At 43.8% G+C, this 18169-nt stretch overlaps 1 protein-coding gene across 3 annotated transcripts in view; it reads left to right on the forward strand.

The window, feature by feature from the left end:
• LOC134439849 (long-chain-fatty-acid--CoA ligase 1-like) overlaps positions 1 to 18169 on the forward strand; it is a 37083-nt gene that overhangs the window by 3966 nt on the left and 14948 nt on the right. Inside the window, exons 1-11 of one of the 3 annotated variants that reach the window (XM_063189753.1) lie at positions 77 to 238; positions 3234 to 3487; positions 8995 to 9109; positions 9693 to 9757; positions 10683 to 10784; positions 11469 to 11568; positions 14786 to 14961; positions 15350 to 15382; positions 16028 to 16079; positions 16932 to 17005; positions 18006 to 18083. In XM_063189753.1, the coding sequence (XP_063045823.1) occupies positions 3293 to 3487; positions 8995 to 9109; positions 9693 to 9757; positions 10683 to 10784; positions 11469 to 11568; positions 14786 to 14961; positions 15350 to 15382; positions 16028 to 16079; positions 16932 to 17005; positions 18006 to 18083 (990 nt within the window). In that variant the 5' untranslated portion in view covers positions 77 to 238; positions 3234 to 3292. Of the gene's footprint in view, positions 1 to 76; positions 239 to 1406; positions 1834 to 3233; positions 3488 to 8994; positions 9110 to 9692; positions 9758 to 10682; positions 10785 to 11468; positions 11569 to 14785; positions 14962 to 15349; positions 15383 to 16027; positions 16080 to 16931; positions 17006 to 18005; positions 18084 to 18169 lie in introns of those variants that run through there. The other 2 variants (XM_063189752.1, XM_063189754.1) reach the window with 2 other exon arrangements.

Consider the following 18169-nt stretch of genomic DNA (forward strand, 5'->3'; position numbering starts at 1 on the left):
CAGGCTTTGACCTTTGGGTAGCCTGCCACCCCAGGGAGGTGTACTGAGGAGAGCTGATATAGTGGTGTCCCATCCTCTACTACGAGCCCTTTAATAACGTGACTGACGCACTGACTCACTGAGTGGGTGACTGGAGTCCAGTTCAGTTGCTGGTTGATTTCAGTGGTTCAGCAGGTCTACACACTATTAGGAGGAAAAGGGGAGTGACCTTTTTTTAAACCCTTCACGTTTGATTCAGGTGAGGGGAGAGAGAGAGAGAGAGAGAGAGAGAGAGAGAGAGAGAGATGCATGTTGCTAGTGTGTGTTCAGTTGCTGATTGATTTGAGCGAAACAGCTTGGAGGGAGAGGAGGTGGGGACAAGAAAGCTGACCATTCTTTTTTTTTTAATCTTCACTTTTGGTTCAGGTGAGGTGTGTATGGGAGTGAACTACTCTGGTGTGTGTTTGTGCATACATAGTTTGTCAGCAATATTTGTGTGTGCGTGCACGTGTGTGTGTGTGCTGTGTGACCGAGTTTAGAGGTCAGATGCTGATTGGTTTAAATGGATCAGCAGACACATTACTAGGAGGAAGAGGAGAAAAAGAGGTTGACCTTCTTTTTTTACCCTTCACTTTTGGTTTAGGTGAGACGTACATGTGAGTGATTGAGTGAGTGAGTTAGATTGGCGGAAAGGAAGTTGTGTGTTTTTGCATTTATATTTGCAGTGTAGTGCAGTGAGCAATGTTTTGTGTGTGTGTGTGTGTGTGTGTGTGTGTGTGTGTGTGTGTGTGTGTGTGTGTGTGTGTGTGTGTGTGTGTGTGTGTGTGTGTGTGTGTGTGTGTGTGTGTGTGCAGCGTGCTGTTCTGGGGGTGCCGGTGTTGGTGTTGCAGACACGCGTCACCTGTTGCTTCCCACGTTTCACCTCCACTTCATGTCACTTTACATTCTCTCTCTCTCTCTCTCTCTCTCTCTCTCTCTCTCTCTCTCTCTCTCTCTCTCTTTCTCTTTCTCTGTCTCTGTCTCTGTCTGTCCCTCTGAATGACTGAATGAGAATCATCACAGGCATAATATTTTACAAAACTGCTGATGTGTGGATTGGTGTAGGTGACCCATGTTTTTTTGACCAAGTTGGTGTTTGTCAAAGACCGTCTGACTAACCTTATCTGCCTAAGGACTGACTAACTGTGTGTGTGTGTGTGTGTGTGTGTGTGTGTGTGTGTGTGTGTGTGTGTGTGTGTGTGTGTGTGTGTGTGTGTGTGTGTGTGTGTGTGTGTGTGTGTGTGTGTGTGTGTGTGTTTCCAACACAGGAGTGAGAATGGGATGCGTGCACATTTGTGTCATGGGGTAACGGTGTTCCCTACAGGCCCTGTATGGATAGACTGCGGGCTGTTGCAATGTAGGGGAAATGTCAGCGGGGCAATGTCACCCTTGTTCTCGCCTGACTATCACAGCACCCATGTTACTGTGAGTCAAAGACCTTTGCCCCAGTCAGGAGAGCGACACTTGCAGCTGACTAAGCAAGCTCATCAAGTATTAAGGCCCATGTTGCTGTAGTTGAATTGTCTTTTCTAGGAGCAAAGGGGTGCAAGGTGTTTGTTGTCATAATAGTATAATGGAATGGAGCCCCTACAGGGAAGCATTCTATTCTGTTCAGAAATGCCAGAATTCTACTTTTGATTGCAATGGTTCCCACGACAACTCTGTGATGTCATAATCAGCAGCATTCTAACTTGTGTGAATGCCCCATGCCAGTTATCTTTCATTACCGGGGGCAAAAATCAGGCTGCACAGTGCGTGTTGTGTGCTGCAATAGGCTATCAACGCAGTGTTGCAAAACAACACAACCCAGTTGGGGTAAGTTTTGACTGATGAAGATTTCTGAAGGCTCCTACTTTTAAAATGAGAATGTCAGGATTTGTTTTTGCATATTCAAAAAAGGAAGAAGCAATGATTCTATTGAGTTTAGTCATAAAGAAACAACATGATGTTGCCTGTTTGAGTAATTGCAAATTGCACTGATGTGGGTGCAGGCTACAAGGGCATTGTGTTAATGCTCTTCTTGTGTTCTTGTAGTGTTGCTCTGAACTTGTAAACCACTAAATGCATTGCAAGATAATGTAATGTGCTGTAATTGCTATCACATGAAATGAGAATGCCTGTCTGCACAGGGATTTGATTCATGAAAAATGTGTTATTAGGTTATGAAGGTTTTTTTTCTCCTCCTTTCTTCCCGAACAGAATGTGGGGAATGGGTTTAGTATTTCATTGGTCATCCAGTGAAATATGGTTTTGGATTTTTGCCTCATGAACCGTCTCTTCACGTCATCACTGAGGAATCTGGAGTCTGATTAGCTTGTTAAATGTGCCATTGCATGGGCAGCACCTGAATCTCATTTTTTTGCAGCTGTTTCTGTTTAGTAAAAAGAAACCTTTGGGAACAGTTTGTACTGTAAAGAAAGCAAGTAAGGGTCTGCCTGCCTGTTGGTGCAGTCCAGTAGGGAGAATTAAATAAGTCTGTATTAATAAGCCCATCTGATAACAGTCTTGGGGCAGCTTTGTTGGGGATTAAGGAGGTTGCAGGTTCAAGTCCCTCCCTAACCTATGAGTTGGCTCTGAAGTGCTAGTGCCAGGGACCGTAACCAATCCTACAGTTTGCCTACCAACCCTATACCTAAACTGTAAATCTCTATGGATAAAAAAGGGTAAAACTAAACAATGTCAGCAAACTCATCTCACCATTGACTGCATTCACTGGATGGAAAACCTAGCACGTTTTCTTCCCAGCGGAGGAGGGGTGGGGTGGGGGTGGGTGAGGGGAGAGAGACATCAAGGCATCTTGTTAAGTGAGGGGGCTGTGGGTTTCACGTCAACAAGCTGTCACTAGCTGCCTTTTGAAGAATACAATGGGAGGGTCACGTGGCTCTCCATTAAGGTATTACAGCAGCCCGAGGCTGTGTTTTTACGCCACTCTTCCCGAATGGGCTGTAGCCTATTAAAAATGCAATCACCAACAGCTTGCTAATGGTTGGTTGGTTGACCCTATCCTTTTCATTGTGGGCCTGAGAGTTTGTTAGCCTTTCTATATTTTCCTGTGTTTGTATGTGGTTCTCTCCTTTTTAAGTCTCGTATCCTGCAAAAAGGACCCTTTTTGTGTTTGACGGAGCTGCACAGACCGAGAAGAGTATTCTCCCAGCTCTTTGTACATCTTGTAATGTGTCCAATGTGCATGTGTGTGTGTTTGTATGCACGTGCAGACGCAGACGGTGATCAGCGGCGGCAGGCAGCAGCAGCAGACGATAGCAGCAGCAGCAGCATGGAGTTGCCAGAGTTCCTGAGGCGCGCGCGGCTGCCCGACATGGCTGAGGTGCGTGACTACCTCAACAGCCTGTCGTCCAACACGCTGATGGGCATGGGTGCCTTCACCGCCCTCTCCATGCTCTGGTACGCCCGCCGCCCCCGCGCCCTCGACCCGCCCTGCGACCTCTGGCAGCAGTCCGTGGAAATTGAGGTGAGTAACTAACTAACTAGGGCGTCTCAAGGTGTTCAACTCTGGGGGCTGAGTGGCTCAATGAGCTAAGTTTCGATTCCGGTCTCAGGTTCTTTTGCCGATCCTTCCCCTCTCTCTCTTCCACTCGTTTCCTGTCACACTCTGACACTCTCCTTTCCTAAATAAATATATGTAAAGGGAAGGTGTTAAACTCTGGTGTAGTCTTTTGTTGGTAATCTATACAGTACTGCAGAGATGTGGACTTCCACACCACTTGGACTCAAGTCAGGCTTGAGCCACAATTTTCATGACTTTTGAATTGACTTGGCAAAATTAGGAAATCTTTACTTGACTTTGACTTGAAAGCTATTTACATGACTTAACTCAGACTTGGCTGATTTTACTGTACGTTTTTTTTAGTTTGATTAGTGCTCTTCAGTAGGAGATAGGCCTATCCATCATTATGGTCAGTTGTCCTCTGGCAGCAGGCTGTGGCAGTGGTGGTCAGTAGTCAGTCTGTACTGGGTTTTTTTTCGTATGTGAGGTGGTCAGTGGTCTTCTGAAGGTAAGCTTAATAAATAAATATCCATCATTATATTAGGGTGGTTGACGTGACGCCTTGTTTTTTTTTTCGTAACATTGGTTAAAAACCTACAAAACATGTTATTTTTCCTTCAAGAAACAAATGAAATTAAGATGTGGTAAATTATGTTTCGTATTAGTCTTAGATGAGGAGAAACATTTTTGTTAAGGTTAAGGTTTATATGTCAAATATCCTGCGGTGTGACTGTAACATTAATGAAACCTGGAATATAATATATATATATATAAATTAACCAACAGCATTTTGAATAATGTATGAAGCATTTGGCATGATTTCATAAATATTAACTTTATATTAAGATATGTGAATGTGAAAAAAATGAAGACAGTAATATTAACTACAAGCTCAATTTCATAAAACAAATTGCGTCCTGTGGGGTGACATGTATGTCGATGTTTGTGAACGGGCAGCTGCAAGGCCAACAACAAGGGTCTTAAAGACAGGCTCCTAACCAGTCAGTACCTCGGTTATTAGAGAGTGCTGTGGAAGTCTAAGGTGACTATTAACCTCTTAATATGTCTTCATATTGCAATGTTTTTGTCACGCAATGCTTAGGTCCAGGGCTGGACTGGGAGAGCAAAACGGCCCAGGCATTTTTTGGCTCAGATCGGCCCCCACACACCGGTAATAGCGGAGCACTGCCATTAAATTGTCTTATGTCTTCTAACGTTGTGGCCTAGCGGAAAAGGTGCACAATTTAACAGAAAAAAAAACACTTTTTTGCAGGTGGGTCATTTCACGTGAAATCAGACACCTTGGGACCCGACCGACACAGATTTCAATCATACTTGCTGTGCCTGTTTAGTAGCAAGGTAGCACCCCAGAACTGCATTTGTGTGAATCTGACACCAATATTAAGGGAGAAACAGAGTAGCGAAGGTTTACATATGAGGGTAGGACACTATGCATTCAGTCTTGATTATATCAATCAATTTGTAGAGCCAGAAAATAGCTTTCAAACAACTCCTCAGACATCCTTTTGTGACTTACACTGACTGATATAATCAAGGCTGAATACATAGTGTCCTACCCTCATATGTAAACCTTTGCTAGTCTGTTTCTCCCTCAATATTGGTGTCGGATTCACACAAATGCAGTTCTGGGGTGCTACCTTGCTTCTAAACAGGCACAGCAAGTATGATTGAAATCCGTGTCGGTCGGGTCCCAAAGTGTCTGATTTCACGTGAAATGACCCAGGTACCAAAAAAAACACCATGCGTGCAGTGACTTCACCTTCAATTGTTTATTTAAAATGAATCTAATTGGTAATGTAAGCTCGCAGAAAACCCGGAAGTTGAGAGAAGAGAGCCCCTAGCAGCTGGGGATGAACTGGCATTATCTGCACTCTTCAGTCCAATCAGCTCCTTGGACACACACACACAGAGAGAGGGGGGCACATACCTATCCTAATGTTAGGCATATAGACCTTCACTATTGGGTTTAGAGCGTCTTGCTTTAGATGGTGGTTTAAAAAGGTTTGCAATGTACAGTCTGGGCGGCAAAAGTAGTTAACTTCTGCCTCAACAGTCTGGCTTGACTGGACAAGAACAGAGGGATAAAAGTTAACATTGAGCTCTATGAGACCAGCTGGCAGTTAACTCATAGGACTCAATGTTAACTGCTAGCTTGGAGGTAAAATGTGCACTGCCATACCCAGAGAACGGTTGGAAGTTGGGGAGGGGGGGAGGGGGGGGGGTGTAGGGGTGCTGTGCATTGTGCTGTGGTATTTTGTGAAGGCATAGAAACACTCAGGCAAAAAAACTTACTGATGGTATCGCAGTTGATCAGATCATACAGTACAATCTCAGTCTGTCAAATATGTTAAGTTAGGCTCGTGTTTGTGGTTTTTTGTTGCTGTTGTTGACCACACAAACGGATATGTCTACCAGGGGTCCGCAAACTTTTTTCTCTGGGGGCCACATTATCGTTCCTGACTGTGATCAGGGGCCGGGATCAATCATGTGGGCTTTATACTATAAACCATAATTTCAAGCACAAAATAGTTCATCATTACAAGTGATCTGCAAAAGAAGTGAGTACTTCACATGTATTTCAATTTGAAATACCACAGGTATTCCTTTTTAGACAGGTCATCAGCTGGGAAAATTAGGCCTTTCGTCCTACCGCACTTTTCTCTGTGGATTACTGACCAGAAGCCCTATTGGAAGAAATTAAAACATGGGGCCACGTCAATTTTTGCTCAGAATTCAATATGGCCGCCATTTTCCAAAATGACTTGTTTTCATGCATTATTACATTGTACTATAAGGTGATATTCATGAACGATGAACTACTTTCAGCACTATTCTGTCCTATTTCCTTACATACATGTTTACAAAGGTTGACTAAACTAAAAGAAATGAAAATAAAGTTGGCCACCTTGCATTATCCAAAGGAAAGTGCTGAAAATAATGATTGAAATGCACATACAGAGTCTATGGCTGCGAAAATTAGGCCTATTGTCCTGTCAGGGTTTTCACAGTGGATTACAGACCAGAAGGCCTATTGAAAAAGATTCACCAGCTGGTTGCCATCTCAAATGTGCTCCAAAATTCAAAATATTCTCTGTTTTTCAGAATGGCAGACTTTCATACATTTTTCTCAATACTGTAAGACCATAATTATCAATAAAGATAACCTATTTTCAGTGAAATCTCCTATCTACAGACGTGAGTACAAAGGTTGGCAACAGAAAGATGTACATTTCCTATAGACAATATCCTAAGGACTGTTGTCAGAAAATGATTGAATTACACATACACAGTTGACTGCTGAAAAAAGGCTATTGATCTGCCAAACTTTTCACATTAGATTTCTGACCAAAAGTTTTTCAGGCCTACATTTTTTAGGGTGAGTGTGCGTGCGTGTGTGCCCGCGCGTATCCCCCGCTCATCTTTCCCCTGCTCTACAGTGTCTTTCCCTCACACTCTATTCTGCCTCCTCCACCCCCTCACTCATCCCCCCATGCTACTCTGCCCCTCCACCCCTCACTCACCCTCCACTATTCTGCCCCCCACGCTCAACCCCCCTGACTCATTCTTCCCCCATCCCCCACAAAATACTCGCCCACCCCCCACCCAATGTGAAAAATTTGGCAGGTCACCCCCCCCCCCCCGACTCAACTTACCACCCCCCCACACACACACACACACACACACACATTATTCTGCCCCCCCGAACCCCCCACACACTATTCTGCCCCCCCACCTCCTAATTCAACCCCGACTCATTCCCCCCCACCCACTCTGCCCCCCTACCCCCACTCATTCATCCCCCTGCTCCTCCACATCGTTCGGTCCCCCCTACCTCCCCCCCTTACCCCCCCCCAACACACACACACACCCGGTCTACTGTGTCTATGTCAGTGTATGTAAAGAAGCACACTGGCCACACACACTTCAGAAAAGCGCACTCAGGCACACGTACACACACATACAAACGCACACGCACACGCGCGCACACACACACGCACACACAGACACGCACACACACACACACACACACACACACACACACACACACACACACACACACACACAAACACACACACACACACACACACACACACACACACACACACACACACACACACACACACACACACACACACACACAGTTTGGCAGGACAATATGCCTTTTTTTAGCAGTCCACTGTGTTTGTGAAATTCAATCATTTGACAACATTCCTTTGGATATTTCAAAGTGGCAAGATACAGGGGGTGGACAAAATAACTGAGACACCTGTCATTTTAGTGTTGGAAGTTTAATGGCTCAAGTGGACCAGCCTGTTGGCCAATCTTCATTAATGGCACATTGCACCAGTAAAGTGAAGTGTGAAGGTTCAATTAGCAGGGTAAGAGCACAGTTTTGCTCAAAATTTTGCAATGCACACAACATTATGGGTGACATGTCAGAGTTCAAAAAGGAGAAATTCTGTGTAACTGTTGCATCTTTGACCGAGACAGCAAGTCTTTGTGATGTATCAAGAGCCACAGTATCCAAGGTAATGTCTGCATACCACCAAGAAGGATGAACCACATCCAACAGGATTAACTGTGGATGCAAGAGGAACTAAATGACACTAAAATGACAGGTGTCTCAGTTATTTTGTCCACCCCCTGTATATATATATATTCATGCCTTTTTCTAGACAACCTTTATACTCACGTCTGTAAGGAAATAGGAAAATTTAACTGAAAAATGGGTAATCTTTATTGGTAATTATGGCCTTACAGTATTGAGAAAAAATTGTGAAAGTCTTTCCTTTGGATATTGCAAGGTGGCCAACTTTATTTTCACTTCTTTTAGTTTAGTCAACCTTTGTAAACATGTATGTAAGGAAATACGACAGAATAGTGCTGAAAGTAGTTCATCGTTCATGAATATCACCTTGTAGTACAATGTAATAATGCATGAAAACAAGTCATTTTGGGAAATGGCGGCCATATTGAATTCTGAGCAAAAATTGACGTGGCCCCATGTTTTAATTTCTTCCAATAGGGCTTCTGGTCAGTAATCCACAGAGAAAAGTGCGGTAGGACGAAAGGCCTAATTTTCCCAGCTGATGACCTGTCTATTTAATTTCTAATAACCATGTAAAAATACCAAGGAAAGGTTAGAAAAATATGGTGATTGACAGTTTCTGAGTGATACAATAGAAATAGTAGGTCTGTTTATATAACAGTGAGATGAGAAACTATCAAGACAAGATAGGATTGCTTCTTTAGGGCAGTTCAAATGGTGAGGTGCAGAGAGATGGAGGGCCGGTCAAAGGGGCGTGGTGGGCCGCATCCGGCCCCCGGGCCTTAGTTTGGGGACCTCTGGTCTAGACCCTTCATTTTCACTTCACTTCTCTATTTTGTTTTCATGTACTTCGACTTGTAAATTGTTCATTTTATTTCTTTCTCTCTTGCTGTCTTTTCAGGGTGGCGAGTATGCACGGCGGTCGGTCCTGATGGAGGGTGGCAAGCTGCTGACCTACTACTATGAGGACTCCAAGACCCTCTATGAGTTCCTACTCAGAGGAGTGCGCATGTCCAGTGAGTACTGACAATGCAAAACACACTACTCACTACTTACTAGCCATCAGGCACGTGCATGCAAGAGATATGCTTTTATTATATATGTGCAGTTATTTTGTCAGCCGCAACTGATTCTCAAAATGTTATATGTCGGCTACCCCATTTGCATGAATGGTTTTTCACCAATTTTCAAAACTTATTGCCATCCGCACAATAGTTTTTACGTTTATTGAAAATGCCTCAGCTATTAATATTGTCTTACTGTATTTCAACCCACACGAATGTAATACAAATATTTTTCGTCACGTCATCTGCCTGATCAGCGTTTTATCGGCAGTCTCCCCGGCTGTAATCGCCATCCGCACATCACAAGGGTGTGCATGTGCGTGTGTGCGTTTTGATTGTATTGCACTCCACCGTGAAAATGGTCCTCTTTTCCTTGGCAGAACACCACATACACACAGCCACAAACACAATGAGCAGACAAAATACAGTCTTCATCTAATATACCTGTTGTTCTTCAACATGTACCGGTACAGTGTGATTTCCGAGATTGTTGTAATAAACTAAGCCTCTGTTTTGGTTTGTTTATCTTTTGTAGACAATGGCCCATGTCTGGGAGGTAGGAAACCCAAACAGCCTTACGAGTTTTGGTCATACTCAGAGGTAAGTGCTGCCATCAACCATCTAACTAACATGCTTGAGTATTCCACGTGTAACAAGCCTTAAGTGCAACCCTTCACTTTAGATGTTCTGTATACCTCAGCAAAGCTGGAGGCTGCTTTCTAAAAGGCAGCATTGTAATGCGCACCATTCCACCAGTGCAGCACTACGATTCTACTACTATATTGTGAAAATGCTCTACTGCTATAGTACTATCTACTACATACATATACACGTAGTAGGCCTACTATGACATTACCTAGAGTCTTCAGTAATACATTATGAATTGGCAATTGCCTTTTTGGTAACGACAAACTTTTAACAGTGGCCATGTTTTTTTAACACAACTGGCAATGAAACAGGAAGTGGAGGCAGAACGAATAATGAAGGCTACTTCATGTGCCGTTATGGCCTTGGGTTGTTTACTGTGTTTAGGTTACTAAAGACTTTCTATTAACTCAATTCTGTATACCATAGCAGAGCGGTGATGAAGTAAGAGATGGAGGCCGATAGACGGACCACTGGGGTGTGCCTTTAATTCCCCGAGTTGTTTCATTTGTTTAAAGATCTCCTATTGACCCGGTTCTGCATACAATAGCATTAGTGGGAGCAAGGCTGTTTTCCTTGTCAAAGTTAACCTGATGATGAAACGAGAAGTAGAGATGGATCACTGACCACTGTGGTGTGCTTTTGAGCCCCCGAGTTGTTAAATGTGACTACTGAGCACCTACTATTAACCCAGCTTTGCATACAGTTGCATAGCAAGAGGCTGCTTGCTTTGTCAAAGTTAACCTGGTGATGAAATGGGAATTAGACTGACCACTGTGATGTGCTTTTAAGCCCCTGGGTTATATTTAAGTGTTTACATAACCCTGAGGACCTCTGTTGACCTCTGTTGACCTCTGCTGACCTCTGCTGTGTGTGTCAGGTGGTGGAGATGGCAGAGTGCTTCGGCTCGGCGCTACTCCACAGGGGTCACTCCAAGTCCAAAAACCCCTACATCGGCATCTTCTCTCAGAACCGGCCTGAGGTGAGTAGACGAGCGCCCCCTATTTGTCACACCTTGCTACTGCCTGAACATGCGCTTGCTTGCTTGAGTGCCAAAGTCTCCACCCCTTCCGTACGGTTCATGGGGCCTTTTAAGTCAGAAATTTTCACTGGGTTCTAATGGACAGAGCAAATTCATTTTCCAATCCACTTAGCCTTTCCCCCTAGATGTCACATACTGTATGTTGTACCTCAATATTAATGATAACCAATGGTGTGATTGTCGACTTCACTTGTCAAGTGATTTGGGATTTGTGTGTGTGCAAAAAATGCTTGATTATTCGGGCTACACAAGAGAAGTGTCTGATGTTCAGCCTACCTAGTCTCGCAAAAAAATAAAATAAGCGTTCCGGCCTTAAATTAGTGGTCTTCTGATGGCAATCCACATCTTTTCAATTCAGTGCTATCCAATGATACAGAATATATACAGTACAGGTCAGTGCTGCTATCATATTTGAAATCCAGAGTACATGTTAAACAGAATCAGGATTTAGCTCGACTCGCTCCATTCACTTGGAGGGTCAGCGGAGACACGACTCGACAAATATGCAGACACAACAGAATGGGGAAAAAAGAGACCCAAAAACACATAAACAAACACAAGACAAAACGAAAAACATTTTCAAGATTTTATTCTAAGTCATATACTCACTTCCTGTCTCCACAGTGGACCATGTCTGAGATGGCCTGCTACACATACTCTCTGGTGTCTGTCCCCCTCTACGACACTCTGGGCACTGAAGCTATAGAGTACATCATTGACAAAGGTGAGAGAGGATTGGCTGGCTTGCCAGGGAGTGGGAAATGTAAAGAATCTTTTTTTTTTTTTTTTTTTACTGTAATGGGCAAACGTAAGGAAATGCATTAAGCTGCGAAGCACTTTGGGAGCTCGACTGAGTGGAGAAAGTGCTATAAATGCTGTCCATATGGCTTCTACATTGTAGCCATGTTTGCAGGGCGGTTTCAAGTTATTTGGGGGACCTAGGCAAAGCGCGACGTGGGGCCCGTATTTTCTTCTCCTACTTCTGGGCAGGGCCCCCTAAAGATAGCTTTTTTTGATTGACAGTATCATTGCTCTTTTGGGACATTGAATTTAGGGAGGTCTTGCCTCATTCTCAAAGTTGCCATAGCTTTCATTTGAATACAAGTACATAACAAGTCTTAACCAGGGTTCCTCTTTCATCTGGGGGCCTAGTTTGCTTGCCTGGTTCTGACAGGCCTGCTTGTTAGGTCTACACATGCATGCTCATGTCATAATGTTGACATTTGCTGACAGCATAGAAATAAGGAGAAATATGCAAGTCCACAAAACTGTTAAAAGTTAATGATCTCTTTTCCGGATGTCTGGGGAAAGATCTTTGGCAAAACACTAACTAAATTGGCTCTCCTTATAGTGAGAAAGTTGAATAAAGTCCAGACATTGCTCATTGGATGTCACTCATTAATAAAAATGGTTCACATGAGGAGTCGTGTAAAGTACTTTTTCCAATGAAATTAGTGTTTGCTTTAAGTTGAAAGGGCACCACCATTTAAATTACAATTTTTTACTTGCTGGTAGCTCAGTATGCTTGACATACATTTAAATTGAAGAATTGCACAATTTCCATGAATGACCTGATTTGTAGTTGACTTTTCTTGGCTAAAAGCCAGAATATCCATAAATATCACTTCAAAGAACCCAGACTGTCTGAAGTTGAGACTTTTCAAAACCTTAATGTAAAGACTGTCTGAAACTGATTAGTTGGTAAACAATAAACATCACCACTGCCATCTGTGAAAGTCACCTGCTGATCCTTGTGACCTTTATGGCAGCCAACTACACAAATTAACTGTTAGCAGTTAGCACAACATCTGCTTATTGCAATCTAATGTAAATATAGCCCCCATGATCTCAATTTATTAAAAAAGCCGGTAACACTTTCTATGAAGCCCATATCTACAGTATAGCGCATCTTGAGCGCATTTATAACAAATGATAATGCACATTATAAATACTTACAATGCCTTACAACTACACCCATGATGTTTCATTATGTTTTATGTTAACAGTAATGAATAACCATGAATCTAGCTTATAATGCTTTATAAATCCAAGGGTGTTATGAGTGCTCGTGACTGGATATAAACTACAGGCAGCCTAATGGGGCATTATGATGCATAATGCACTGTATACTGCACATCTATGATGCATCCATATGAACTTCACTTTACTTAGAGCACACATTGACAAGTTATGATCTCACATGGAACATTATAGCATGTTATGAGTTCTTATGACAGTTTATCATCCAGGCATAGCGGGGTATAGGTACTCATAATGTGCTATAAGCCCCATCAGGCAGCCTGTAGTGTATAGCCAGTCATGAGCACTCATGACCTCCTTGGATTTATAAAGCATTATAAGCTGTGGTTATTCATAACTGTCAATATAAAGCATCATGAAGCACTATGAGTGTTGTCATAATACGTTTTAAGTCATTATAATGCGCATTATAATTTGTTATAAATGCACTTATAATGCACTATAGACATGTAGGCTTTTTGGTAACACTTTACTTAAAGCACAAGTCTAACATGGTTTTACTGTAATGTGATGTAAACATGACCTCTATGAAAAGCCCACGCAAGAAGATCCCATCATCTAATTGCGACTAAATGTGCTGTATACATGAGTCAGGAGGACCCTCTTACATGACGAGGCTGTGCTAATCCTCTAAAACACATGCTGAGGTATTATCACCTGAGGTGCCAATCCCAGGTTGAGCCAAGTAAAAACCCTGCCACAAATTTGATCTAACCAGCCCTGAATCAGCTAATCGTTGTGTACTCAATACAGGTCAACCAGTTACTTAGTCAGGTCACCTCCATTGGAAAGAAAACTGTGGCAGGCTTTTTTCCTTCAGAGACAGTTTTGACAGTGACAGCTCTGATTATTACTTTTTTATATTCCAGCCTCCAGTGCCACGGTGCTGTGATGGATGAAAACTGTAGCAGGAGTTGTTGTGTGACATGATGATGATGATGATGAGAGATTTATTAATCCCCAAAGGGGAAATTGAATGCCACCTGGTCATCAAATAAATCAATAATAAGTTCCTTGGTCTTTTCCGCATTTAAATTGAGATGGGCATCTTTGCACCAGTTAATTAAATAATTTATCTCAGACTGATACACAGCATAGTTATAGTTATTGATGCAGCCCACTAATGCAGAGTCATTTGAGAACTTCTGCAGATGACAGGACGCACTACTATGTCTGCAGTCAGAGGTGTATAAAGTAAATATAAAAGGGGATAAAACTGTTCCTTGTGGTGCACCTGTGTTTGTAATAATGGAGTCAGATGTGCTGTTGAGGATTCATGCTGAGGTCTACCTGTAAGGTAGTCAGTGATCCAGCTAACAATGGAGTAGTGCAGATAAAAACCATGAAGCTTAAGATAAAATGTGAAAGCACTAGAAAAATAAAAAAACATCCCCACTAAGATCATTCTGCAATAAATAGGATCTAACCAGCGCTGAGTAAGCTGAAGCTCATCACTAAAGATAGACCAGTAAAGTCACCAGTGGCAGGGTTTTTACTTCTGAACCAGGTTTTCCTCTGTCCAGTATCCATTGCCGTGGTGCTGTGTTGAAATGAGAACTGTGGCAGGATTTTTCCTTCTAAACTGGGTTTTTGACATCTCTGATTATCCGCTCTGCAGCTCTCCTTCCCAGCCTTCATGGCTATGTGTGCTGCGTGATCTGATCAGTAAGGACCCCTGTATTGCAAACTGTGATATATATATATATATATTTATTTGACAGGACAGTGTGAGATTGTTACAGGTCGTGAGTAAGTCTGCAGCATGACAGTCAATGCCCTTACTGTCTGAGCCACGTCCGGGGCCAGCAAATGTGTGCTGTGTGGTTTGATCAGTAAAGTCCCCTGTATTGGTAGCCAACTGTGTTTTTTACTTATCCACTGTTTTTTTCCCCTCCATGCAGCCTCCATCGCCACGGTGCTATGTGACGTCCCTGCCAAGGTCACTCTGCTGCTGGACAGCCTGTCGGGCCGCAAGCACACCGTCACCACCATCATCGCCATGGAGGAGGTGGGCCAGGAGCTGGTGGCCATGGGCAAGCAGAACAACATTGACATCATCACCTTCAAAGATGCTCTGGTCAGTAAGACTGCGTGCGTGCGTGTGTGTATGTTAATCTGTGTGTCCACAGCACCCATCTGTTTGCGTGTAGGAGTGTATGTCTGTATGCATGTCTCGGGATGTATGCTTCCGTGCATACAGTATGTCTGTGTGAGTATGGGTGTCTGTCAGTGTGCGTGTGTAACCACTGAAATATTTACATCTATCGTGCTTACTTGGAACAAGGTTGTAAATGATGGATGAGTAAGGAAATTAAATGGATGCATCTGTTCACACCCTCACCTCAGCTTGACATGAACGGACTGTTGTTGTGTGCTGGCTTACCTTGACTGACCCTTCGAATGACACGTGTCCTCCCTCTGCCCTCTTACCCTCCCTACCACTGTCTCCCCTTGCTATTTACTAGGCTGTGGGCAAAGCAAACCGCAAACCTCCCATGGTGAGTAGCCCTTTGTTTGCTTCCTGTGTCTGATTGGTCATTTCCCGTAGTCTGACGCAGTAGACGTCGGGTTACTATTTTAAGGTTCCTAAACATTGATTATGCACAGTTAAATAGAGTACTGTACATAACAGTATGCATATACTTGCATTATACCTTAGGTTACGATAATCTTATATTTGTACAGAGTAGGTACTGCATACAATACACATAGTATAACATCTTGATGTGTGTACCAGTTACTGTGTCCCCCATACAGCCTGCCAAGGTCACAATAGGGCTCCCACACCAATACTAGAGGGCCCTGGGCCCTGGGGCAAATGCCCTGTTCGCCTTCTTTATAGCCTTGGGTTAGTTGCCTGGGAAATCCCTTGCTGCTCTACACAATCATTCTAATCTGAAAAACTGCATGGATTCTATCCCTCAGCGAGATCTTGAACTCCAATCAGAGAGCAGGGGGGTGGAAAGGCGATGACTACAGTTTGTTTGAACAGATACCATTGACACAACTGGCTACGGGAGACATTCGCAACGCCCAATAAACGCCCATAGGAGAAATTGCGTAGTAGCCTCCAGACTATCTCACGCAGTTGGGTTAGGGTTATCACCGGATGTTATACTGATGTGTGGTATCTGTGATTGCAGCCCCCACTTCCTGATGACCTCGCTGTCATCTGCTTCACCAGTGGAACCACAGGTATGATACTGCAAAAAATGCATCTGTTCCTGTTTTGTGTACATGTGCAGTATTGTGTGATAGCTTTTGCAGGTAGCTGCCTGTGAATACAAGGGAGCATCAGAATGTTTTGTGTTTGTGGCCACGTGCAAGCATGGGCGTAGTTTATGGGGTGGGTGTTAGGGCATGACCATCACCACATATCATGGTTAAGTGTCCCCACCAATTTATAACAAATACTTGTATAATGTGAAAATATTAACCCTGGACAATTTATCCCCACCACTTAAAAAAACAAACCTACACCGTTGTGTGCAAGGGTTTTCGTGTGTTTGTGTATGCATATTGATTGCATGTGTTTAGAGGTATTTTTAGTAGCCCCTTCAACTGATTTGAACTCCTGAACTGGACATTTTCTGGCAAATGGTCATTCAAATGGGTTTCTTTTCGTGCGTGCGTGCGTGCGTGCGTGCGTGCGTGCGTGCGTGCGTGCGTGTGCGTGTGTGTGTGTGTGTGTGTGTGTGTGTGTGTGTGTGTGTGTGTGTGTGTGTGTGTGTGTGTGTGTGTGTGTGTGTGTGTGTGTGTGTGTAGGGCTGCATGTCTGTTGTTTGTTCAGTAAATTTGCCTTTTGAAATCTGAAGTGTGCCTGTGCTGTGTCATATGTCACATCTCATTGGCTCTCCCAGTCTGGTGCCATATCCGTTGCTTAGCCGCCATTGGTTGCGTTGCAGTCAAAACTCACTTCCTCTCTCTCTCTGTCTCTCTGTCTCTCTGTCTCTCTGTCTCTGTCTCTCTCTCTCTCTCTCTCTCTCTCTCTCTCTCTCTCTCTCTCTCTCTCTCTCTCTCTCTCTCGTTGCTACTGCTGGCCTTCAGGAAACCCGAAGGGGGCCATGCTCACACACAAGAACGTTGTGTCCGACTGCTCAGCGTTCATGAAGATTATAGAGGTAAACAAACACACCACCGGTTTCCTTGACAGTTGACACCAGGGCCCACTTGAAATACAATGGCGGCAAATTAGTAGGTGTGGGGGAGGGGGGTGGGGGGGATGCAGATGGAGATAGACGCCTACAGGCAGCCAGCACTGACCCGGTCACCTGGCTGTATTTACCCTTCACACTTGGCGGTTTGTTTAGTGTCAATACCCCTAATAAGGCGAGCGGTGCATGTGAACGCATGACACAGACCTTTCACCTACTCAACTGAGCTGGCTGCAGGGCCTGCTGGAATGTCTGTCTGTCTGTCTGTGGTTGGTTGATTGTGCCTTTGGGCAATACTAGCTATTGAACCACAGTGGTCAGCTCAGTCACCTTGTCAAACAAATGATGAGCACCAAAAATAAATATAAAATGCCATGCTCCTGCCAAGGCAAACGGGCAGCTGTGTCTCTCTTTGATACTTCCCACTGACAGGGTCAGTCCCCCCCACATACACACGCGTCGCACACACACACACTCAAAGGCTACTGATATTTCCTGACATGGCACACACACACACACACACACACACACACACACACACACACACACACACACACACACACACACACACACACACACACACACACACACACACACACACCGAAGCTACTGATATTTCCTGAGATAGGTTTGGTTCCTGATTCTGCCTACTTCCTCCCTGTGCCCTGTATTACAGCTGTGTTTATAATGGCTATATCCCTATCGCAGAGCTGAGGATGGTGGCCTATCACTCTTCTGTGGTCCCAGATTTCAGATCCACACCAGCACCTCTTCACAGAAGTTCACTGTATCAAACACGTTGAATCCCCATTTTAAAAATTTCAACACATGCAACACAGTGTATGAAATAGGGAAGAGAAACTGCTGGTTTTTCGTGAATTATAGACAGCTACTCACATTGGTTTGTATATGCATGTACAGGTATATATAACATGTCTGTATGTGTGCGTATCTTTCATTTTGGCAGAAAAACTGTCCCATCTCCAACACTGATGTCCACATATCCTACCTTCCCCTGGCTCACATGTTTGAGAGAGTCGTGCAGGTTGGTAGCCTTCTCTTCTTTCTGCTGCCAGCATTTATTCTCTGCGCTTTCAGATTTGTGCTTTGCTTTACTTTTCATGCCCTATT

The sequence above is a fragment of the Engraulis encrasicolus genome, chromosome 23 (assembly GCF_034702125.1).
Source record: "Engraulis encrasicolus isolate BLACKSEA-1 chromosome 23, IST_EnEncr_1.0, whole genome shotgun sequence".
Taxonomy (NCBI): domain Eukaryota; kingdom Metazoa; phylum Chordata; class Actinopteri; order Clupeiformes; family Engraulidae; genus Engraulis; species Engraulis encrasicolus.